We start from the raw sequence: 24,694 nt of genomic DNA on the forward strand, positions 1-24,694 counted from the left end.
ACATTTACTCGGCTCCTTCTCCACAGATGCTGCCTTCCCTGCTGACTATCTCCATTTAATGCTCTGTGTTCAGATTTCTAAAATCCACCATGTCAAAATCAGGATGGACTTCTGGAACCTTCCAGCCAAAGTGAATGTGAGAATTTCAAACCAGCTTCTAACAGTACAGCTGCATTGTTTCCATATATTCTTTAAAAAAAAATATATCCATTGTCTTGCCCTTCCCTTCTTTTTCCATTTCTCTGTGTTCTTCTTCTTCCTCTGGGTTGGTCATCTGTTGTTTCCTTGATTTCTTTTTACTCTCTTCTTTCTTGTTCTTGTTGTTTTCTATGTTCTCTTCTTGTTGTTGTGCTGTGGCTGTCATTCTCAGCTGTGGAGATCGACTCCTCACTTGGTCCCCCCCTCCCGTCAGTGTTTTTTTTTTGTCTTGCGTATCGCGCATGTGCGACTCCTCGCGCATGCGCTATTGCGCACTTTTGCTTGGCTCCGCAAGCCATTTTTGTAGTCCCGAGCTTGGGACTTCGACTGACCTGAGTGAGCGGGCCTCCTCGGACAGGTAATGCCTTCACCTTCTTCTTCCGACGTCCTTTCTTCTTCTCCTCTTCCCGTTGCTTTCGACTTTTCTTTCTTTGTTGCCATTTTCCTCCCACCTTTACTTTCACTTTATTTTAATTTTCGTGTTTGTGCCTTTGCGTTTTCTGTTTTTTTTAAACTTTTCCGGAGAGCACTGGAGTTCCCCGACCGGCCACTACTCCACCACGTGACTCCCCAGTACAGCTGCACTGTTTACGACTCCTCCTGTGGCCCCTTTAAACTGTGGAAAGGACACGGCAGGAAATGGAAGGGGTGATACAGATTTCCCAAGGTTAGGAACCTTACTGTGCAACACAAGGTGAAAAGACCTGCAATTATATAGCAACTTTTACATCCTCAGGACACTCCACAGCCTGTTCAGATTGCCCACACGCAGATTATTTTGATTCTCATTATTATCTCCTTTTGCAGGGACCAATAAGCATATGCAACTTTACATTGACGAGTATTGATTGCGTTCGCCGCTCTGAGTTCGCACCGTGGCAATTGTTCATTCCATCGCCAATGTATCCAGGGAGGACAGTAAAAAAGCAGGGTCACCACATCCAGTCGACAAATTGCTTTCTCGTGACAGAAGATCCTCCTGGAATTGCACTCATTCTGATACGGATCTGCAAAACAGATGAGGTTGTAATTCCATAGTTGCACAAAAGTTTGACTCCTACACTGCAACCAAACAGACCAGGGCCCTGATCCGGTGCGACTCAGTAGGGTAGGGGGGGGGGGGGGGGAAAGAGGGAAATCACCTAGCCTGGGCGTGCGGGAGCCCCTGGAGGTGGCTGGGCCTGTGGAGCAGGGAAGCCCAGGGCGACGACAGGGGCAGCGGGTTCAGCTGCACTCGGAACTGCTAAGGGCATCACGGGGTCAGTCCCGGCCGCCCCGCCAGGGCAGGGGATTCACCGGCCTCTCTCGGGCCAGAGCTGGAGGAACACGGACCCTTCCGCCCGGAGCCCTTCCTCAAGGGAGGTGGATGGGTGGGTTCGGGGCTCTACCCTGACAGACAGGTTCACAAAACACTGATACGGTGACAAACCCAAACCCGGGAGCTGCTGAATGAAAGAAACTGGCCGGCGAGGTTGCAGCGCGTCCACGGGGCCGAGCCTCGGCGAAACGGCGGCACCAATAAGCGCAGCTGGAGCCGGCCACACGGCAATCCATGGGCGCACGCGCATCCCACCACTTGTTGCTGGGCGACCAGACGCCATGGTTCTCTTTGTCCCCGGGTTGGAGGGGGGGGGGGGGGGTGGTGGCAGAGGTTGGCACGTCTCCAGCTCTGCTCCGTCTGGTGATTGGTCCATCCATCGCCAGGTGCCTCCTTCACCTATTGTCTGCGCGCCTTTGTCAATCAGGCTGCGGTCCCGCCTCCCGGGCCAGGTGAGCATGCGCTGCCAACAGTGGGTCTTGGTGGGTGGACTGACAGGAGCGTGGAGCCAAGTCGGGCAGAAGGTGTCAGCGGGCCAGGCAGCATCTGTGGGTGGGGAGCCTTAGCCAGAGTCGAGGGGAGGGGAGAGCAGGCTTCCAAACCTGCTGCCCTACACACAATGCACTAGCAGCTCAGAAATGGGAATATTTTTCTCCAGCTGAGAATATCTAATCTTATTTTCTCCTCCTGGCATCTATGTGTTCATTATATTTCAATGCTTAGTGTGTTTTATACTCGTCAATGTAAAACACTCTTAGATTGCATCGTTTCAAGGTTATTGTCATGTAATAGGACAGAACATGTAATATTACACTAAATTGCCGGAAGTCAGAGGTTCAGGTTTATCATTGCTCTGGGGCTGGTGAGGAAAATATTGCTGGTCCCTGTGAAGATGAAGGGATTTTTGGCACTTCAAAAAAGGAAATGTCAAGGCCAAAAGAGTACTGTGGAGAAATGTGACCTGACCCAGATAAAGGTTGTCAATAAAGGCATAAAGAAAGCTGAAGAAGCAAGTGGAAAGAAGGTAAGTGATTCTTGTTTGCGAGTGCTCCTCACCTGACCATGGTAACAGCATCCACTGTTCCAAGGTTCAAGTCGTTACGTTGCTGAAGAGGGTCAGGGTTCTCGGCCACTGATCCAGAGACTCAAGTTCCCACCTTGGCAGAATGGGAATTTAAATTCAATAAATAAGTGAAAGGGCAGGATAATTGTAATAATCCAACCGGTTTATGAGAGTACTTCAAGAAAGGAAATTTTCACCCACCCTTCCGACCTCTGTGTGACTCCAGTAACATCGTCACAATTACCACCCAGGAAACTTGTGGATAATGTGGACATCAAATTTATCACTTCTAAGAGTAAGTATTTCAATGGTTGCAGAGCACTTTGGAGCATGAAAGGCACTTTAAAAATGCAGCAGAACCAGACAACAGGCCCCTTTACTCTGGGTCACCAGAAGTAGATGATCTGTGCAGCTGTGGAGGCTGAGGAAGTTCTGGAGGCGAATCACTGACACTCAGTGACTTTGGGGGAGTGGGGTGGGGAACTCTCTCTTGTTTTTCTTTCTCTGACTCTAAGAGGCTCTACTAATAGCGAATCTGTGGGCCAAACAAAAGCAATTTCATGTCATAAGGCATTGTTTTTATTACAGACAATAAACTGAATCCTTCATCTTGAAGATATGGTGCTGAAAGTTGATCAGAGTGGGGCCAAATGTAAACTCAATGAACAAACATCTCATCTTCATCAAGGACAGCTTTAAACCCAATAGCATGAACATCCATTTTTCTCCTTTTGGGTCACCTCCCCTCAAACTAGTTCCACTGCTTCCATCTCGTCTTGACCATCTCTGATTCTCACTTTTCTGTTGAACAATCCCTCTCCCAGATATCTCTCCCTTGACCTATCTCTTCACCTCTCACACCTTCTGTTAAGTACCCTATCCCTTCTTAGCCCCTCTCCAGCTTCCTATCCTCCCCCCCTTTTCTTTTCCCCTTGATATCTCCTCTTCCTACTGTAGTCTTACGTCCTGGCCCAAAACGTTCACTGACCATCACTCCCCCGGATGTTGTCCAACCTGCTGAGTCCTCCAACTGCTCAATGTTTGGTCAGTGGTCAGCCATTGAGGTCAGTGATGAGGGGAGATTTCATCACCAAGGGGGCTGTGCACTTCAGTTGCTGAGTATTTTCGAGGGAGAGATAAAAACAGTTTTGGATATTATGAGGTTAATGCAGGTGTCACTGAGGTGTCAGCGTGGTCCATGTATGGTGCAGCAGGAAGGATGTCTTTCTTCTTCTCCTACTGGCATTCTTCTGTTTCTTGCTATTTTGTTCAACAATATCATACAAAACTCCAAGGCAAAATTTGTCAATGTGTTAAATGAGGGGAAGCTATTTTCTGGTGGCAGATTGCACTGTTAGTCAATTCCAATGGCTGCTTCCTCTTGGCATTACCCTCTCCCCAGATCACCCCTGTGAGACTGCAGCCTCCAATCGGAGAGTCTATGGTAGACATCATCCACACCTGTGGTTTTCCAAGGATTTGGGATAAAGCTGGGTGAAGAAGCTGAGTTGGTTTTTCAAGTTGTCCTGGTTGATCTGCTGCACCTGATGTTCATTCTGTCCTCTATTGTCCTCAATCATAGAGTTATAGAGTCAACAGCATAGAAACAAGTCCCTCGGCTCATTGTGCCTATATTAATCCCATTTACCATCACTTGGTCTGGGTCCATAGCCTTCTGTGCCTGACAATTCATGTCGTTGCCTGGATATTTCTTAAACACTGTGAGAGTCTCTGGCTCCACCACTGACTCATCAGTGTGATCCACCTTCCTACCATCTTCTGGGGAAAAACATTCTCAGATCCTTTCTCAACCTTGCTCCTTATTTAATTTCATTTATAAATACATCACGGTATTCTGCCCATGAGCCTGTGCCACCCAATTACCCAAATGTGACCAATTGACCTACAACCCCAAACTTCTTTGGAGCGTGGGAGGCATCTGGAGGACCCGGGATAAATTCACGCGGACACGGGGAGAACATACAAGCTCCTTATAGACAGCACTGGATTCAAACTCGGGTTAATGGTGCTGTAATACTATTAAAACATGCAACAATTCCATGACTAATTTAGTGACAAAATACTTTGGGAATTTCTGCTTCTCTCACACTGAGGCCAATTGAATAAGTCCCAGAGGATTACGGTGCAGCTCTTAAAGAGGCACAGTTAGCGTAGTAGTTAACTCAACCCTGTTACAGCACCAGCGACTAGAGTTCGAATCTGGCGCTATCTGTAAGGAGTTTGTATGTTCTCCGTGTCTGCATGGGTTTTCCCCGGGGGCTCCGCTTTCTTTCCGTCCTTCAAAATTTAGGGGTTGTATGTCAATTGGGTGGCATGGGCTCGAGGGCCAAAAGGGCCTGTTACCGTACTATACTATCAGATGGTAAAGAAACCTTATAACATGCTTGCCTTCATTGGATAAGGCTTTGGGAGGTCACGTTGCAGCTAAATAATTTTTTGTTTACTCCACACTTGGAGTACTGTTTGCAATTCTGGTCGCCCCTTTACAGAAAGGATGTTGAGGCTTTGGAAAGGGGACAGAAGAAGTTTACCAGGATGCTGCCTGAATTTGAGGATTTGGATTATGGGAAGAAGTTGGTCAAACTTGGGTTGAATTCTCTGGAGTGTCAGAAGCTGAGGGGAGACCTGATAGAGGTGTATAAAAGTTATGAGGGGTGTTGAGTGAGAATCATTTTCCAGAGTGGAAGTGTCAAAGGCTAAAAGGCATAGGTTTACGGCAAGAGGGAAAATTTAAAGCAGATTTGCAGGCTTTTTTTTTATGCTGAAAGTGGAGGGTGCCTAGAATGGGCTGCCGGAGGAGTGGTGGAAGCAGATACAATAGCAAGGTTTAACAAGCATTTAGACAGGCAGGGATGGAGGGATATAGACCACAGGCAGGCATCACATCCATCACAGACCTGTCCCTGTGCTCTCCGCTCTATTCACCATGTATCGTCTAACTGTGATTCTGATCTGCTGCCCCACTGATAGTTGGATTGAACATCTTAAATCCAGTGACATTGTTTCTACGTCCTGTTTTCTCATAACATGAGAATTCCTGGATTGCTGGGGAATTTTATTGCCCTGAGTTTCTATTTCCATGAGAAGTTCCAGCAGCACCCAGGCTCCTTGAGGGAGTGGATCTCAGCTTTGTAAAAATTAATTTTTCAGGATATGGGCATTATCTGTTAGGCCAGGGTTTATTGTCCCTTCCTAAATGTACTGGAGAAGAATTTCTGGCTGAGTGTTGTCATGGTGTGATTGAGATTTCCAGGATTTAATCCAGGGACAAGGTGGCAATATATTTCTAGATCAGGATTGCGAGCGAGGTGGAAGGGGATTGACTTCAAAGACCATGCTAACAGTTATCTGTTTTCCAGGTTAAAAACCAGACGTACAACACATCAGAAAAGAACAGGCTGGACAATGGTAAGTTCTGGGAATCCTGCGAGGTTTTGAGAACTGGAACACAGGACATTCTAAATACTGGGTCTGAAATTCTGTTCTGTGTCATCCACAGTGAACAGTGAGAACTTGCAACTCCTCAAACAGAAAAGAGCTGAGCTGGAGCCAGGAATTTACATCACAAGGTCCTCAATTTCTGTCGGGGAAAATTTAGAATCTCAACTGGTTCTCATTATTTCTCTTTTGCAGCTGCCATGTTGTCAACAGCCACAAACGTAAATCGACTCTCCCTCTTGTGTGAAGCATCCCCCTCATGCAGTGGCACCATCCAGTTGGACTGGAGTGATGAAAATCTCAACAGAACTTCCAGACACAGAATTCCTTGGCATTTTCACGTGATTCATGGAGAGGTAATTAGATCCTTCTCAAAACTACTGAACCTGCATTGGAAGAGAATATCAGATACGAGATGAGAGTTTATTGTCACATGATACATAAGTACAGAGTAAAACGCAAAAGTCTGTGGTTATGTAAAAGCAGAAAGCTGGAGAAACTCTGCAGGTCAAACAGTGTCCTTTACACAGCAAGGTACATAACCAACGTTTTGGGCTTGAGTCCATTATCTTGGCATGAGTAAAATGTAGCTTATTCCTTGATGAAGGGCTCAAGCTCAAAACGTTGCTTCTGACCCTTTATCTTTGCTGTATAAAGAAGTCTGTTTGATCTGCAGAGTTTCTCCAGCGTTGGGCTTTTACATAGGTACAATGTGCAGATGTGCTGAGTTTTTTCACTTGCAGCTGCCACACGGGTATGTAAGATACACTAACTGCAATGGTGTAAAATACTATCATATCAACTTGAATTGGTTGATATGCTTTTTCATTTGAATCCTTCCCAAAAGGGTTTAATAGGGGATATTAACAATAATTTATTAAAATTGCAATCGATGTCCAATGATAAAATTGGAAGAGTTTGGGAACTGGAACTTCAATCACTTCTCCCAGAGGAACTTTGGGAACAGATTTTTGGAATGGTTAACACCTCTTCCTAATTGATTCAGTTTAAAGTGATACATCAAGTCCATCTGTCAAAAGATAAATTGGCCCATATCTTTCCTAATGTTAGTCCCATATGTGATTGATGGAAATCACAAGTGGCCACATTAACGCATATGTTTTGGCCTTCCTCTGTTTTGGCGAATTATTGGACAGTTATTCTCAAGATTTTGTCAATTATACTGGTTATTAGATTGCAACCTAACCCATTGACTGTTATTTTTGGAATTCTAATTCCAGAGGTGGGTCGAGTTCCCACTTCTGCACATCGGGTTGTAGCCTTTACTGCGCTGTTGGCCGGAAGGGCCATTTTATTTGATTCACCTACTTTGATGCAATAGTTCTCTCAAGTTATGTCTTGTTTAAGTTTAGAAAAAATTAGAAGTTGCACTTAAGTTCCATTAAGTTTGAAGAGATGGCATCCTATTATAAACTATTTTCATACGAGTTCATCTGTATTTTGACTTCATTGTCCAGACTGTTCTAGATTTCTGTTGTTTTTTATTGGCAAGGACGAGATAAATAGTTTGTATTGAACTGTTGTAGTGAACTCCGGTTTAGCCTGCCCAGCCTTTTATTGTTGTTTATTTTGGTAGGTTAGATGGAGTTTTAACAATAATTTTTTTCTCCTTTTTGAATATTCCAAATTGAGGAGAAAGGGACAATATTGTTCATTATGTTAGAATGTTACATGTTGTATTGTGTATTGCAATATAGTGATGTTTCTATTCGATTCTGGACTCTATTCTCCTCATGTATTGTTTACTATATTATGTTTAAAAAGATTGTAAAAGAAAGTATAAAATACATTATCATGTATTATCATTTATGCCATGAGACAAAAAATGATAAATATAAATGGTTAAATAAATACTCACAGTTGCAGATAGTAATGTTTTGAAAGTGCAAACAGATCATTTGGTGGTCCTAGGGTCGTTTATGGTTATGGTTCAAGAGCTTGTTAGCTGTTGGAAAGTAACTGTTCTTGAACATAGAGGTGCTGGTCGTCAGGCTTCTGTACCTTCAGTCTGAAGGGAGCAGTGAGAAGAGGATGTGACCAGGGTGATGGGGGTCATTGATGGTGTGGGCTGCCTTCTTGAGGTAACACTTCACATAGATGTCTTCAAAAGATGGGAGATTACTACCTGTAATGGACTTGTTTAAGTTTGCCACTATCTGCAGCTTTCTGAGCTCCTTCGGACACAACCCAGTCAGCACACTTTACACGGTGCACTTGCAGTTCAATCGATTATTCAACGACCTGTCAAATCTCCTCAGACCTTCAAATATAGAGGAGTTGGTGTACCTTAATGATTGTTTCAATGAGCTATTGGTCCTCCAATAGGTGATAATAGACTAAAGGGGTTCATTTTCATGTTGTAAAACACAAAAGGCTGAAGATGCAGTGATTGAAGTAAAAACACGCTGCTGGAGAAACTCAGCGGATCAAACAGCGTTCTTTATGTAGCAAAGATAAAGATCTATATCCAACATTTTGGGCTTGAACCCTTCATCAAGGTATGAATAAAATGTAGACAGACCCCTGACTAGAATGGTGAGGGGAGGGCAGGGGGAGGAGCAAGGTCCCACATGCAGGAGGAAATAGGTGGATAAGGGAGGGGAGGGCATGAGAGAAAACAGGGAGAGGGGATGGCTCTGTGAATGGAGAGGGAAGGGCTAGAGGAAAGGAGACAGAGGGATGGGGAAGAGAGAGAGAACGGGGAGTGGGCTAACAGAAACTGGAATTTGATGTTAATAATATCTGGTCAGAGAATGCACTGACGGAAAATTAGATGTTGCTTCCATTGATGGAGGTGTGTCTCATGCTTAGGCATTGATGGAACATAGACTCCTGTTCAAATTTTGCAACAGTGAAATAATAACTTTCTTATTTCAAAGGCTGGAAATTCTACTGAATGCTGGATACCTTTCCCATGGTTTCCATAAGACACACTCAGCTCAACAGCACAGGAAACATCACAAAGAGAAGCGTATTTTTACTATGTCACTTGTGAGCTCGTGGGTGTTGCTTGCTGGGCCGAATATTAGAACTAGCAACAAAACAGAACTTTGCACAGTAAGGTCAGATCCAGTGCTGTCTGTGTGAAGTTTGCACATTCTCCCTGTGCATGTGATCTTGCATCCTCTCATCTCCCAAAGGTGTGAACGTTAGTCAATTAATTGGACACAGTAAATTGCCCATTGTGTTTAGATGGGTAGTGGAATCTGGAGAGAAGTTGTTGCAGGGAAAAATGAGAGCTGGAATAGATAGGATGGGCCAAGTAGTCTTCTTCTGTTTTGTAAAATAAAAATTGTATGAAGACAGCAAATGTCACGCCACTTTTTAAGAAGGGATGTAGGCAGAAGACTGGAAATTATCGGCCAATTAGCTTGACGTCTGTAGCTGGAAAAATGCTTGAAGCCATCATTAAAGATGAAATAGTGAAACTTTTGGAACGTAAGGGTTCAGTCAGGCAGATGTAGCATGGTTTTAGAAAGGGAAGATCTTGTTTGACAAATTTGTTAGGATTCTTTGAGGATATAATGGGTGCGGTGGATAGAGGGGAACAGGTTGATGTTGTATATTTGGATTTCCAGAAAGCGTTTGATAAGGTGCCGCACAAGAGACTTCTCAGTAAGTTACAGGAAAGTGGAGTCCGGGGAAGTATATTGGCCTGGATTGAAAATTGGTTGTCTGACAGGAGGCAGAGAGTTGGGATGAATGGGAGTTTTTCAGGTTGGCAGAGAGTGGCAAGTGGGGTGCCGCAGGGGTCAGTGTTAGGCCCACAACTGTTCATCATTTACATTGATGACTCGGAGGAGGGGACAAAATGTGGTGTAGCCAAGTTTGCGGATGACACCAAATTGAGTGGAAGAGCAAATTGTAATGAGGATGTGGAGAGTCTGCAGAGGGATATAGTTAAGCTGGATGAATGGGCAAAGGTCTGGCAGATGGAGTACAATGTTAGTAAATGTGAGGTTATCCACTTTGGCAAGAAAAATAAAAGAGCTGAATATTATTTAAAGGGTGAAAAACTACAGCATGCTGTTGTGCAGAGGGACTTGGGAGTGCTTGTGCATGAATCGCAAAAAGTTAGGTTGCAGGTGCAGCAGGTTATTAAGAAGGCAAATGGAATGTTGGCCTTCATCGCTAGAGGAATTGAATTCAGGAGTAGGGAGGTAATGTTGCAACTGTATAAGGTACTGGTGAGACTGCACCTAGAGTACTGTGTCCAGTTCTGGTCTCCATATTTGAGGAAGGATATACTGGCTTTGGAGACGGACCAGAGGAGGTTTACTAGGTTGATCCCTGGGATGAAGGGGTTGACTTATGATGAAAGATTAAATCGTCTAGGATTGTATTCGCTCGAGTTCAGAAGAATGAGAGATCTTATAGAAACATATAGGATTATGAAGGGTATGGATAGGATAGATGTAGGAAGGTTTTTTTGAGCTGGCTGGGGAAACTAAAACGAGAGGACACAGTCTCAAGATTCGGGGGAGTAGATTTAGGACAGCGATGAGGAAAAATAGTTTTTCCCAGAGAGTAGTGAATATTTGGAATTCTCTAACCAGGGAAGTGGTTGAGGCTGCCTCATTAAACATATTTAAAATTCAGTTAGATAAATTTTTACATGATAGAGAAATTAGGGAATATGGGGAGAAGGCAGGTAGGTGGAGTTAGGTCATAAATTAGATCAGCCATGATCGTATTGAATGGCGGAGTAGGCTCGATGGGCCATTTTTGGCTTACTCCTGTTCCTACTTCCTGTGTTCCTATGTTCCTAAATAGTTGTGGAGAGGAACGGAGGAAGCCACCTCGGTTAATCAGGAGACAAACCAAACCAAAGCAATTCCCATAAGCTGACTTTGCTCTAATCAAGTTCAACATTCAGATTTATTGTCAGAGTACATACATCACATACAACCTTGAGATTCTATTTCCAACAGGCCAGGCAGAATTTCTACTTGTAGATAACTGTAAAGGCAGAATTTCTACTGCAGAATCAGTAGCTGGGAACATTAACCATGTTAATCGACCCATCTAGACATGGTACTATCTCAGGACAGAGTTAGGAAGGATAATGTTACCTTGTCTCTATCATGAATACACTGATCGCCCGATTAATTCTTTGCCATTTTTATTCATTGATGAAATTTGAGATTTAAGCCTATTGCAGTGAATGAAGTAACAAAAGTAACAGTTTGCCGTTGTGCCAAACATGACTTGATTTTGTTTCACCACAGAAGAGTAAGGCATTGGTGGAAGAGAAGACAAGGATTCTCTCTGTCACTGAGGTGGAATCTGAAAAAAAGGATGTTCATATTGCAACTCTCCAGGATGAGGTCACGTCTTTAACTCGAAAACTCCGTTCTTCAATTGAAGAGGACATGCTTAAGGTACAAATGAAGAATAATATTCAATGCAAGACCAATTCACACTGTCCACAAGTGCTTTCTGTTCCACAGTTTCTTCTATCACACCCCAGTCTCACTTATTTTAGATGCAGTCCATGCATAAAATGCAAAATGAACTGGAAAGTTTAAAAGAAGTTAAAGATGAGAGCAACCAGAAAGACCTCATCATTGCAGATTTGAGGGACCAGATCTGGCAGCTTGGACTGCAAGTCAGACTTCTGCGAGATGATGTCAGCATTGCTGCCCTAGATACGCTGATGGATGAGGAGAGCTCAGCACAGCAGCAGGAATGCAAAGGAACGCGTGAGGTAGGAAACTACTTCCTCTTGTTTCCGGTTTATTGCCATACATAGAAGTACAAATGCACTGAAATACTTTTGTTTGAGGCAGCTACGCAGGTACATAAAATACACAGGAAAATATTGTATTGAATTACTACAAAGGAAAAAATGTTATTCAATATGAAAGGTTAGATAAATATTCTCAGTTGGAATTACTGCAAATGTGCTGTTATAATAGTGCTGACAGATCTTTGGTCTTGCAGTTGTTCATGGTTCTGTTTTTGAACCTAGAGTTGTCGGACATCAGGCTTCTGTGCTTCCTGTCTGAAGGCACCAGTGAGAGGAGGCTCTGACCAGGGTGATGGGGTCCTTTATGATGATAGCTGCCTTCTTTTAATTACTGTCAGATCTACTTCCATCTAAATTGGATGAGCAATCCCTCATATTCCGTTTGGGCACTCTCCAAACGGACAGCATTAACATCAATTTCTCTGGTTTCAGTTAGATTGCCCTGTCTCCCCCATCCCTCCCTGTCTCCTTTCCTCCACCCCTTCCCTCTCCATTCACAGAGCCATTCCCCTTTCCCCCTGCTTGCTGAGATGTCCTCCCATCCTCATCCACCTATTACCTCTTGTATGTGGGACCATGCTCCCCGTGCCACTTTGTTCAGGTGCCTGTCTGCTTTTAGTTCACACCTTGGCAAAGGGCTCAGGCGCAGAATGTATCTTTATCTTTGCATCGTAAAGAACTCTGTGTGATTTACTGAGTTTCTCCAGCATCTTTGTGTTAACTACAATCACAGCATCTGCAGGCTTTCTTGCATACATCCATATAGCACGGTAACAGGCCATTTCAGCCCATGAGTCTGTGCTGCCAAATTTACATCCTATTAATCTTCACCCTGGTACTTTTGAAGAGTGGGAGGAATCTGGAGCTCCCAGAGAAAACCCATGCAACATGGGGAGAATGCACAAACACCTCACTGACAGCACAGGACTCAAACCCTGCTCTGGTCCTGATTGCTGGCACTTTAAAGGCATTGTGCAAACTGCTATATCAACCCTTGTTTATCTACTTCCATCTAACTCCTCAGTTCAGTAAATGTACACCTTATGCCTACACAATCCAATATTTTATTCTCTCTCTCTCCGTCTCCTTTTTTATCTATCCTGCTTGTTGTCTATATCTCCTTTTTATCTCCAATTTCTCTCTCCACCTGTTTTATTCCTCTGTTCAAAATCCATTGGACCTTGTTACTGTGAGCAGCAATGGAATAGTAACACAATACTTAGCAAGTTGAGTCCATTTGCACAAGAGTTTGATGAGTACTTAGGGTGAAAAAGCAATTTTGTGCTCATTGGATGGAGTTTAAAATGATTTCCATGTTGCTAAGACCATGAAATGGTCCCGGGTTTGTGGGCAGATTCACTTCATTTCCAGCACATAGCCCCTCCGGGTGGATTCACCTCGGTTCTCACACAAAGCCTGTTGGGTGGATTCACCTCGGATCAGGTACAAAGCACCTCCAGCTGGATTTGCCTCAGTTCTGACACAAAGCACATTTCCTCTTCGGACATAGTAGTCAGGCTTTTCAGGAGAAATTAATGTCTTTTGGATGAATTATTTGCAGCACATTGCACAGGGTTGGGGAGTGAGGCAGCAGTTCAGGGGAATGCTACTGGCCACCCGCATCCCTCCTGGACACCCATGGCCCTCCCAATTATTATTGACTGGAGCATCTCTCCCTGTAAAACGCGAGCGTCTGCAGACACCATAGTTGAAGTAAAAGCACAATGCTGGAGAAATTCAGCAGGTCCAATAGTGTCTTTTATATAGCAAAGATAAAGATACAGACCTTGTTGAATGGCTCAAGCCCAAAACGTCGGTTCTGCATCTTTATCTTTGCTATATAAGGGACACTGTTGGACCTGCTGAGTTTCTACAGCAAGGTGTTTTTGCCTCTCTGATAGCAACGTTTGAGTGATTGTTGCGGAGAGCACTGACCCCTCGGTCAGTCTGGGCGCTGTGCCCCCTTCCCCATACCTTCCATACTGAGACTGCCATGGAGGATCTGTCTCTCATTCCGGACAGCACTGCAGTTGTGTGCAGATACACACTGGTCCACCACAGAACTGTTGTCCCAATATCCTGAGTGTTCTCATAATCTGGAGCTGGAGTTAATGCAGTAAATCAGAGAGTGTGAGCTCCTGTCTCCAGGAATAATGTCTTGTATAAGTTGGCTGATTTAACACTCACTGTTGATGTTCTTAATCTGCCAAGGCCTGTGCAGAGATATCCAGTAAATCAGACTCACAAGAAAAGTGTGTAGAAGGAGAAGAACGAACATTGAGCATGGAAGGAGATGAGGTTGAAGGTAAAAGGTCTCTGATGCTCATTTTATCTGAGGCAATTAAATCATCATCCATCTCGCTGAAGTCCGTGGATCAGAAAGACAATGAGTCCCTATCAACGGAAGAGGAGAATGTGGGACCGTTGGTGATGAGGAATAAGGAGTTGGAGAAGAAGGTGAAAGAGATGGAAGAGAACTACAACATGTCAACAGGTAACAGAGAGCACTCTAAATACTCAGCAGACAAGGTAGCATCTGTGGAGAGAGAAACAGAGATAAGGCACCAGATCACAATGGTTCCAACCTGCGCCTTCAGCCCACTCCCTCCAGCCCTGCAAACAAACAGGGCCTGGCACCAAAGTCCTGCTGTACCTTCTGTCAGGCAGTGCAGGCATCACTGCCCCCTGCCCTTGGGAAGCAGTGTTGGTCCTTGTCCTGGGCTCCCTGACAGCCTCTCACCTTGTCACTGGGGATCACTGGGGATCAGAAATGTGTGGAAGTACTTGGGAAAAATATAAAAAATGCAAACATTTGATGCAATTTGTATTCATTAGTTAAAAACCTAACTATATATTGAAAAGGAGAAACCTGAAGAAAGCACCACCAATTATGATCCCATTTAAAGGATGGGCTGTGCATGCCAAAGGTGAGGTGTATCCTTTCCCCTGAACAAAGCATCTTGTGGATGTTGCCTGACCCACTGAGTGTTTCCCAGGTGAGGATGGGTCTCAAAAAAACCCATCAAGTCCCATCAGATCCCAACTTTTCCTGTCAGATCCTGACTGATCCCAGCAGGAGACTTGTCTGCCAGATCTTTTAAATTTAATTTAGAGATTTAGCATGGTAACAGGCCCTTCCAGCCCACGAGCTTCAGCCCTTGTGACACATCTTTGGAACGTGAAGGAAACTAGAGCTCCTGGAGGAAACCCACAGTCACAGGGAGAACATACAAACTCCTTACAGACTGCACCATATTTGAACCTCAGACGCTGGCACTGTTACAACACTGCCCTGACCATGTTGGCCATGGAATGAGCCCACACTCTCAGATGAGTGACCTGAATGTGCCTCGGCTGATGTGTTCCCTGAGTCATTCTGTACAGGGGAGATCCAATCTGCACCAAGAACACTAGGCAGGGATGGGCCCAGCGTTTAGAAATGTGTCAGCTGTTGCCTCTTTAGTGGGTTTGATTGCTCAATTGGAGTTTGAACTTCATCTGATGTTTGATGCATTTCAATCTCCTGTAGTATGATTGCACAAAAGTCAGATGACTTCCCGAAGTGGAGTTTTATGTGTCTTTTAATACTTTGTGTGTCTCCCTCTGAAATAAACGGAGAGGATGTGTTTCAGAATGTGATGGGGAACTGATAGAGCATTGTCCTTTGTCACAGGGACAGTGAAATCCCTAAACAGGAAGCTCTCACTGATGGAAGCTGAGCTGAGGAAGTCGGAGACCACGCTGATAAAGCTGCGGAAAGAGCTGAGGGAGAGATGTTCCCAGTTACAGGATATGTCCAGCAAGGTGGGAGACAATTCCCCACCCCCCCCCCCACCAGTTCCCTGGATCATTGGTCACCTCGCACAACAACCTGCACCGTTACCAACTCCATCCTCTACCCTAGTCCACCTTGTCCTCTCCTGGTTCCCCAGTTCCACAGATGCCCTCGTTCCAGCCTTCCATCCTGTCATCTTTACAATGGTCTCTCTCTGCATTTCCAGTCTTGATTCAGGGTTTCAGCTCAAAACCTTGACCGTTCTCTTCTCCCTTGGATGCTGTTAGTTCCTCTAGCAGGTTATGTTTAGCTTCAGATTCCAGCATCTGCATTCTGGTTGGGTCGGTACACTACAGAAAGGATGTGGTAGCAATGGAGAGAATGCAGAAGAGATTCTCCAGGATGCTCCTGGCACAGAGTGCTGAAGTTATGAGGAAAGATTGGATCAGCTGGGGTTGTTTTCACTGGAGTGTAGAAGGCTTAGGGGTGACTTCACAGGGGTAGATACTCAATCTTTTTCCATGCAGGGAAAGTCTAGAACTAGAGGGAATAAATTTAAGGCGAGAGAGGAGAATTGAAGGACATCTGAGGTGCACAGAGAGGGGAGGGTATATGGTATGAGGTACCAGCAGAAGCAAGGGATGTGGGTACAATCATAATGTTGAAAGGTAATTGGACAGGAATGGATAGAAAAAGAGTAGAAGCAGATGGGTCGAATGCAGGCAAATGTGATTAGAATAGATAGGCAGCAGTCAACAAGGACATGTTGGGCCGAGGGACCTGTTTTGTGCTGTACAACTCCACGACTATCCCTTTCTGTGGACCCATTGAGAGTTTGACATATTCAGGGTTTAACTTTCAATGGAGAATGTTTCTTTCCCCCTTCCCCCACATCTAGTTCTCCAGCCTGCGGGAGGAGGGAAATCAGATTCAAATGGTGAAGGTACTGCAGAATGAAAATGTCCAGCTCAAGGAGGTAAGTCCTGCCTTGTTAGAAACTCTCTCAAAGTCCACCACTCCTATAAAACCTGTTCTTGTGGTACTTTAATTTTGCAAAATTAATCATTGACTTCAAGACTGGTCACTGGAGAGGCCAACCCAGTTGATGCAGGGGTCAATGGGATTGGGAAATACCAGGATCCAGGGTCCAGAATTCAAATGTATGTATGGTGCAGTCAGACTCCTGGGATATGTCACTGCTTCCTTTTGCTTTGGTAGCTCTGGGTCCATCTCATGGACAAGTCAAAGGGACCAGAAATGTACACAGGTTTTACACAACCATTTAGAAATGAAATATGCCTAGAGAGTCTCATCCCTCAATCAGGTCTTGGCAGGTCCCCAGTGTAGTGGCAAGGAGCACTGCCACGTTAGGTTAGGGATGAGATGTTAGGTACGGTTAGCACAATGGTGTAACAGCGCCAGTGACCCAGGTTTAAATCCAGCCATTTTGTAAGGAATTTATACATTTTTCCCCACGACTGTGTGGGTTTTCCCCAGGTGTTTGGTTTCCTCTCATCCTACAAAACATACAGGGTTAGTAGGTTAATTGAGTGTAATTGGATTGCATGGGCTTCATGGACTGCAAGGGTCTTCTACCGTGTCGCATCGTCAAAAAAAATTAATTGAATTTTTAAAGACACCAGGGCTCGTTTTCAAAGAACAGAGTTCTCCAAATATTCTGGGGCCAATGATCATCATGGAAACAATTGTTCTGGTCCTCGTCGTGTGAATTTTCTCTGTGGAATTTCACTGTGCACACATGATCTGCCACCTTTGTATATTAGAAATGTGACTACATTTCAGAGAGTGTATAATTGGCTATAAATTCTACTAGGCTGCTTGTAGATTCCAGAAGGTTCTACAGGAACACACATCCTTTACAGGAAGTACCAAGGAGAATAAGATTCAATAGTTTCCCTTGAACTAAGAAATCTTTACAGCACACAGACCACGGAGTTGTTTCTGTCTGCACCAGGCACTTCTCCACCTCCCCACCACCCTCATGGTCAGGAAGTACACCCAATCTCTGTTCTTCAATTAGTGCCAGTAAAACAAGTGACATGATTGTTGTGCAGCTTTTGCCTGTTGGGATGTGCCAGGTTCTCAACATTATGACAAAGAGACCACTTCACACAGGCAGCATTGGCTGTGGATAATTGCCAAACCCTGTTCCACTCTGTGGCAATTTCTGGAAATTGTCTGTGCTCCATGACTCACCCAACAGATGAGCAGAGGCTGAAGGATTCAGATAGAACTTTACAAAGATGTTCAGGTTGCCTCAAATAAATCACATGATCCAGAAGTAATCCATTACTTGGAAACAATTAGCAGCCACTCTTTCTCCCTCCCGGGGCATAGGGTGGAGAGTTGAGACAAGCAAGAGGCACCTTTAGCATTTTAAAAACCAACTTCTGATTTTCTTTTAGTTGGTTGCCAAACTTCAGGCAGAAGTAAGAGAGAGCAGGGAGTTGACGTCAAGGCTGAGCGAGGAGAGAGATAGCCTGCATCTTCACCTTAGAGAGGAAGAGGAGAGGCAAAAGCAGCTACAGGACGTGTGTGACAGATCCAAAGCAGAAAACAGCATCCTCCAGTGCCAGCTCCAGGAGCAGCAAGTGGCCCTGCAGGCAACTGGTGCCAGGGTACCAGCACCTCCCCTCTCTGAGATTGAACTTAGCGGTCAGCCCTTGCACATCACCCACCGATCCCATCCCAGCATCACGCACCAATCCTGTCCCACCATCACCCACCAATCCTATTCCAGCATCGTTCACCAATCTTGTTCCAGCATCACCCACCAATCCCATCGCAGCATCAGGCACCAATCCTATTCCAGCATCGTTCACCATTCTCGTTCCAGCATTACCCACCAATCCCATCGCAGCATCAGGCACCAATCCTAGTCCAGTATCACCCACCAATCCTATTCCAGCATCACCCACCAATCCTGATCCAGCAACACTCACCAATCCCGTCCCACCATCACCCACCAATCCTATTCCAGCATCAGGCACCAATCCTATTCCAGCATCACACACCAATCCCGTCCCACCATCACCCACCAATCCTATTCCAGCGTCATCCACCAATCCCGATCCAGCAACACTCACCAATCCCATCCCACCATCACCCACCAATCCTATTCCAGCATCACCCACCAATCCTATTCCATCATCACACACCAATCCCGATCCAGCAACACTCACCAATCCTGTTCCAGCATCACCCACTAATCCCATTGCAGCATCAGGCACCAATCCTATTCCAGCATCACCACCAATCCCGTCCCACCATCACCCACCAATCCTATTCCAGCGTCACCCACCAATCCTATTCCAGCGTCACCCACCAATCCTATTCCAGCATCACCCACCAATTCCATTCCAGCATCGTCCACCAATCCCATCGCAGCATCAGGCACCAATCCTATTCAATCATCACACACCAATCCCGATCCAGCAATACGCACCAATTCCGTTCCAGTATAACCCATCAATCCTGTACCACCATGATGCACCAATCCCATCGCAGCGTCACCCACCAATCCCAATCCATCATTACACACTAATCCTGTTCCAGTATCACCCACCAATCCTGTCGCAGCATCAGGCACCAATTCTGTTCCAGCATCACCCACCAATCCAGTCACAGCATCAGGCACCAATATTGTTCCAGCATCACCCACCAATCCCATTCCAGCATTATTCCAGATCACTGTTGAACTCAGTGGGGTGGGCTGGATGTTTAAGAAATCCCAGCTCCACTTCGCAATGCGGCCTGACTGGTCTGAGAAATTTTCAGGAAAAGTGAAATTGCAATTTACAAAGTGAACAGAATCCATCTCCACAGGATTGTTTGGTTTCAAGTCAGGTGAAATTGTGGCTGAGAAGCTCTTCATTCTGTGCTCACAGCTCCCTTCCATTCCTGTCCTCTGTCTACCCAGGGTACATTGACATGGTGCATTCACCCATTAAACACACTGGATCAAACATCAATCTGTCTTATTTGCTTCCATGGGCAGAGAATTCCACAGATTCACCACTCTCTAGGAGAAGCTGTTCCTCCTTATCTGTGTCCTAAATCTACTCCCCCGAATCATGAGGCTATATCCCCTCGGTAAAAGGTAACGGTTCCTTTATCATCACTTAATACTACATTTAGAATGTAATATACATGAAATTCTTTAACTTTGTCCACTGCAAGGAAGACAGAGGGTCGCCACTTTGTCCAGCGCCCATCACTGAAATGAGGCCCCAGCGAGGAATGTACTTGTGACCACTGGTTTACAAGACCAGTGCTCTAACCACTGAACTATCGGAATCTCTAGTCTCACCTGCCAGTTGAAATAATCTTCCTGCTTCTGTTATCTATTGCATTCATATTTTGTTTCTATATGATCCCCTTTCATTCTTTTGATCTCCAACACGTACAGCCCCAGATGACTCAATCACTTCTCATAGGCTAACCCCCTAATCAACCTGGTGAACCTCCTCTGCATCACCTCCAAAGCCAGTTGATCCCTTCTCCAACAAGACCAGAACTGCACGAGTATTCCAGGTGCGGCATCACCAGTACCCTGAACAGTTTCAGCAGAAACTCCCTGCTCTTAAATTTAATCCCTTGAGCAACAAAGGCTAACATCCATTTGCCTTCTTGACTACCTGTTGCACCTGCAACCCAACCTTTTATGATTCATGCACAAGCACTCCCAGGTCTCTGCATAACAGCACATTGCAATCTTTCACCATTGAAACAATCATTTGATTCACTATTCTTTCTTCTTAAGTGGACCTCACCCTTACCAGTGTGGTACTCTATTTGCCAGACCTTTGCCCTCTTGCTTAACCTATCCATATCTCTCTGCAGACTCCTTCCATAATTTTATTTTTCTCTCCTCAGCAAACCTTAAACTCTAAACCTTTAAACCACACAAGTCAATCAAAACCCTTTTGCTTAATTTCCCCCTCCCGTTAAAAGCCTTTACATCTTCAAAGCCCAAGCCTTTCCTTGCCCTTTTTCCTTCATCTAAGCTCTCCCTTTCTGAAAACCTTCCTGAAGCATTTCCTGATGTATTTTGTGGATGCTACATAAATACAGGCGATTGTTATTATGGAGATCAAACGTGATGTTTATCACATTTAATATTTTTGCAGCATTAGAATGAGAGGCAGTCTTACAAAAACATGAAAGAATCTGAGGGGCAAGATTGGCTAAATGTTGAGAGGATGCCCTCTCTCTCGCTCTCTAGTCCATGAGAGAGTAAGTTCTCAGGAGAAGTCTTAGAAGACTGTGTCTGGAGATATGGGCATCAATAAGAGAATCAAGGGTCGTGTGACAGGCAGGCATGTTGTGTACAGTTTGACAAGGAATAAGTGGATTTGGATTTACAGAAAGTTGGATCAGCCATGATCAGATTGAATAGTGAAGCTTGAGGGATGAATGACCTCCTCCTAATTCCACTCCTTATGGTCTTATAGATTGGTTTGGGTGGGGAAGGACTGGAGGCTGAAATGGAATGTAAAAGCCTGTCACTTCACAAAAATTCCAGAGTTTTCTGCACCAGGACTTCTCCCTTTCTTTGTCCTCTCACTGCACCCTCTCTGACTGTATTGAGCCCTATTTAAGTAACCACTCAATGTTAAACTCCCTTCAATGATATCTCTTCAATTCTGTAACTTCCCCAGGTTCTAGCCTACCAGCAATTCCCTACCTCTGGTCTCACAATCATTCCACAGCAGGCTGCCATTCCTTCAGCAGCCTGAGCCTCAAACCCTGGAATTCCAGCCCCAAACCTCTCCACCTCTTTCTCCCTCTCCTCATTTATGCTGCCTCAAACCCACCTCTGCGCAAACGTTTGGCCCATGAATGTCTTGAGTCAGTTGTCTGGGTCCTCTCTTTAAGCACTTTGAAGATGTTTATCATTTAAAAAATGCTATAAAAAGTGTCTTGTTTCACAGGGAAGATTTATTTGTGAATTTATCCTGAACCTTTATATTCACTTGCAGCTGGAAAGATTCATCAGTAGAATGGTGCAAGCTATTTACAGCACTCCTGGGATTGAACAGCCAACTACACAGATTACTGATGAGGATACTTTTGCAGCATTCAAGGTAAAAATGAAATGGCTCCATTCCATTGGTCTCTTGGCCCTGGTGATTATAAAATGCTGGCAATATTTATCAACATCCACAGTGGTCTCGGTGTCTGACATCAGACCTGGATGTATCTGCCAGGTTCACCTTGCAAACAGTGGCCTGCAGATCTGAGAGCAGCAACTGAACGCTGGGATCTGAGGGACAGAAGAAGTCTTTTCATTTTCTCTGAGGAACTACTGGAGAGGGGAAGGTGCAGTTGGAATGAGTGAGTGGGGGAGGGTGAAATTTATCTCGGTTCTCCCAGATCTCTTGCCACCTTCCTTCTGACATCATCGAGACAGAGTGGGGAATGTCCACAGCCTGTTAAGGTTCAAGGTTCCTTTTACTGTCATGAAATAGAGCATAAAAATTTAATATATATGATATACTTCGACTTTTGTCTGCCATAATGCAAACAAAGAGTCACCATGACCATTGCCTGGCATCCCTAACAAATGGAGAAAGAAAACCAAAAGCGAGTCCCTTCAGGCACACTGTGTCGTTCCCGCAGCCTCTGCAGCTCCACGTATTCCTACTGAGTCAATTGACGAACCGAGGTCCAGATCCAAACTCTGACACAATCAGGAAACCTTCAGTACCCGAGGCCCTACGGGAGCCCTTCTTGCCTTCATCACCCTCTTGAATCCTGATTCCTTTGACAGCATGTCACCAACTGCCCACAGCCTGTGTGGGTCCTTTAGCCCTCACTGGTCTGCTGTCATGGTCACTGTCCTATTCGGCCATTTCCCATGCTTCTTCTTCTCAACTGGGGGGGGGGGGGGGTGTTCTCCCCATTTCTGGTGTTCTGTACCAGTTCGCTGCTCCACCAGAGTCTGCAACCCCTTGTGATATGCTTCCCAGCACAGGGACCACCATCTTGGGAATAGGCCTCTGGTTGCAGGATTTACAAAAGCACCTTGCAGCACCCTGAGTGGAACTTTTTGCCTCTGCAGCAGTGTTCGGTTAAGACTGTTTCTGCTGTCAGTTTGCCAATTCTTCAGATTCCCTTTTGCTGATTCTGTAGTTTAGCACGTCTGAAATGTGCGTTATCAGTGAAGTGTTCAAAGCTGCTTACATCCAAGGGCAAATGATACGTTATAACTCCAAATATTTGAATAATCACAAGGAGAAATAGACAGTAGTTCTTAAACAATTAAAAATGAACTTGTTCCCCTTTTCAGAAAATTCTCGATGAACGCCTTGAATTTTACGGAATGCTGAATGCTCATGAAGTAGCAGTCCACCCTCTCTTTTCCAGCAACACTGGAGATCCCCAAGTAGCTCCGTAACTTAGTCACCAGAGGCGACTGCTCTCACTAGCACCCTGGGGTATTAGGTATTAATGGACCTCTCACACCCAGAAATAAGAAGAGAATAAAGGCAGCAAGGTTTATACTTTCAATGTTTAGTTCTCTGATTTGCTGATGTGGATGGAGTTGTGGTGAATAAAGGACAATGTGTGCTGTGGACAAATTACTGCATGTATTCCAGAGCTGAGAGTTTGACAGCCACTGCTGTCGCTCAGGAATGTATCAAGTTACTGTGTTGGCCTGGGCTTCTTTGAGCCATGAAGGGTCATAGAGCCATACTGCATGGAAACAGGCCCTGTGGCCCAACTCTCCCATACCGGCCACAAAAGCTCATCCTATCTGCCTGCACTGTTACCAGTTGCAGCATATTCCCATTATGTGGGCACTTGCACTCCATTGATATAACATAGAGGAGAAGTAGTTTGGGGGGTGCTTCAGTTCAGTGCCAGCGTGGGCTGATGGAGTTCTGAATCAGGTGCTGCAGGATTTGGATGCTGACGATCTGACGTTGGTCATCTTTGATCAGAGTATCGGTGTACCAATAACCTCCCCAAGGTGACCCTCTTTCATTGCTACAATCTGCATAGAGTAATTCAGCATGGAACAGACCCCTGGGCCCAATGTCCATGCCAACCATTGGCATTCTGCACCTCTGAGAAGAGAAAAAGTGATGAGAATGGGTGGGGGAGTGAGAAAGGTACAAAATCTCTTCCTCCACCTGACACCTTGCTTTTCTTGCCTCTCTTTCTTTGTCAGGCATCTGCCAATCTCCTGACTCTGTCCTTCATGCTTCACCTCCCCCACCCACCCTGTCCTCTTTACACCAGTCTATCTACTCTATATTCTCAATTTTAATGAGGGTTCCAGACCAAAATACCAGCCATGCTTTATCTTAGCTCATTTTTAATTAGCTCATTGACTGCAATTTTCCAAAATTCTACAGATTATGGAAGAGGTCCTGCAGAGTAAAGGGTGCAAATGTAACCCCACTATTTAGAAAAGAACCAAGTGAGAAAACAGGGAACTTAAGACTAGTTAGCCTAACATCAGCAGTAGGGGTTTGCTGGAGTCCATTACAACATATTCAGATACTTTCAAACTATCAATAGGTATAGTGAACCTGTAACCAAGTGAAAAGGGAAGAGAGTGCCAGAGGATGGTTTGCATGCAGGGTTATTGTGTAAAATTAAAACTCATGGATGCTGGTGTGGATTGAAAAGTGGTCGTCAAGCAGGAAGCAGATTCACTGAGGATGACACGTGGTAATGCGGAGATCAATGCTGGGGAGCAAACTTTCATAAGATGTCCTTGTGGTTTGGATGAGAAAACTGAACGGAATGTGGTCAAGTTTGCAAGTGCCATGAAGCTGGAGGGAGTGTGAACTCTGAGGAGAATGGGAGGGAGCAGGACAGAGGAGGTTATAGGGGTGGAAGAGGGGAATGGGTAGAAAACGAGTGTTCTAACATTGATGCTTTGACCAATTAGCTGCACTATCTCTTTGGGATCCATTTGCTCCATTGATCTTGACACTGCCCTACCTGAGATGTATCGGAGTAAACAGCCAGGTCAGGTTTGCACTCTCCCACAGAGAAGGGGGATGATGACTGAGTGATCTATAAGTTAATAAGTGGCCTGTAAGGGATGCGGCAGAACACTTTGACCCTGAACTG

At 45.0% G+C, this 24,694-nt stretch overlaps 3 protein-coding genes across 13 annotated transcripts in view; 1 reads left to right on the plus strand and 2 right to left on the minus strand.

Moving 5' to 3' along the window:
* LOC138754283 (uncharacterized) overlaps window positions 1–1,615 on the minus strand; it is a 48,906-nt gene extending 47,291 nt beyond the window's left edge. For 2 of the 7 annotated variants that reach the window (XR_011351627.1, XM_069918320.1), the window contains exon 1: window positions 531–1,315. Coding sequence is in view for 5 of the 7 variants with exons in the window: in XM_069918320.1 (XP_069774421.1) it covers window positions 531–639 (109 nt within the window). In the remaining 2 variants the exon portion in view is untranslated. Of the gene's footprint in view, window positions 1–530; window positions 1,317–1,340 lie in introns of those variants that run through there. The other 5 variants (XM_069918321.1, XM_069918318.1, XM_069918319.1 and 2 more) reach the window with 4 other exon arrangements.
* LOC138754279 (coiled-coil domain-containing protein 27-like) lies at window positions 1,036–23,116 on the plus strand. Of its 4 annotated transcripts, none has more exons than XM_069918305.1 (11): window positions 1,036–1,221; window positions 5,960–6,008; window positions 6,234–6,394; window positions 11,288–11,440; window positions 11,545–11,766; window positions 14,020–14,302; window positions 15,482–15,612; window positions 16,482–16,559; window positions 18,010–18,222; window positions 21,586–21,690; window positions 22,896–23,116. In XM_069918305.1, the coding sequence occupies exons 1-11, from the start codon at window positions 1,099–1,101 to the stop codon at window positions 23,001–23,003; spliced, it is 1,626 nt and encodes a 541-aa protein (XP_069774406.1). In that variant the 5' UTR covers window positions 1,036–1,098; the 3' UTR covers window positions 23,004–23,116. The 4 variants fall into 4 exon arrangements, with proteins under 4 accessions (XP_069774406.1, XP_069774403.1, XP_069774407.1 ...); XM_069918302.1 differs by lacking the exon at window positions 1,036–1,221 and adding an exon at window positions 1,633–1,968; XM_069918303.1 differs by lacking the exon at window positions 1,036–1,221 and adding an exon at window positions 1,975–2,540.
* The window catches only part of lrrc47 (leucine rich repeat containing 47), a 45,161-nt gene continuing 23,247 nt past the window's right edge, over window positions 2,781–24,694 (minus strand). The window contains exons 7-8 of one of the 2 annotated variants that reach the window (XR_011351626.1): window positions 3,568–6,424; window positions 2,781–3,114 (exon numbers count right to left, since the gene is read on the minus strand). Coding sequence is in view for 1 of the 2 variants with exons in the window: in XM_069918309.1 (XP_069774410.1) it covers window positions 6,416–6,424 (9 nt within the window). In the remaining variant the exon portion in view is untranslated. Of the gene's footprint in view, window positions 3,115–3,154; window positions 6,425–24,694 lie in introns of those variants that run through there. The other variant, XM_069918309.1, reaches the window with a different exon arrangement.

The sequence above is a fragment of the Narcine bancroftii genome, chromosome 2 (assembly GCF_036971445.1).
Source record: "Narcine bancroftii isolate sNarBan1 chromosome 2, sNarBan1.hap1, whole genome shotgun sequence".
Taxonomy (NCBI): Eukaryota; Metazoa; Chordata; class Chondrichthyes; order Torpediniformes; family Narcinidae; genus Narcine; species Narcine bancroftii.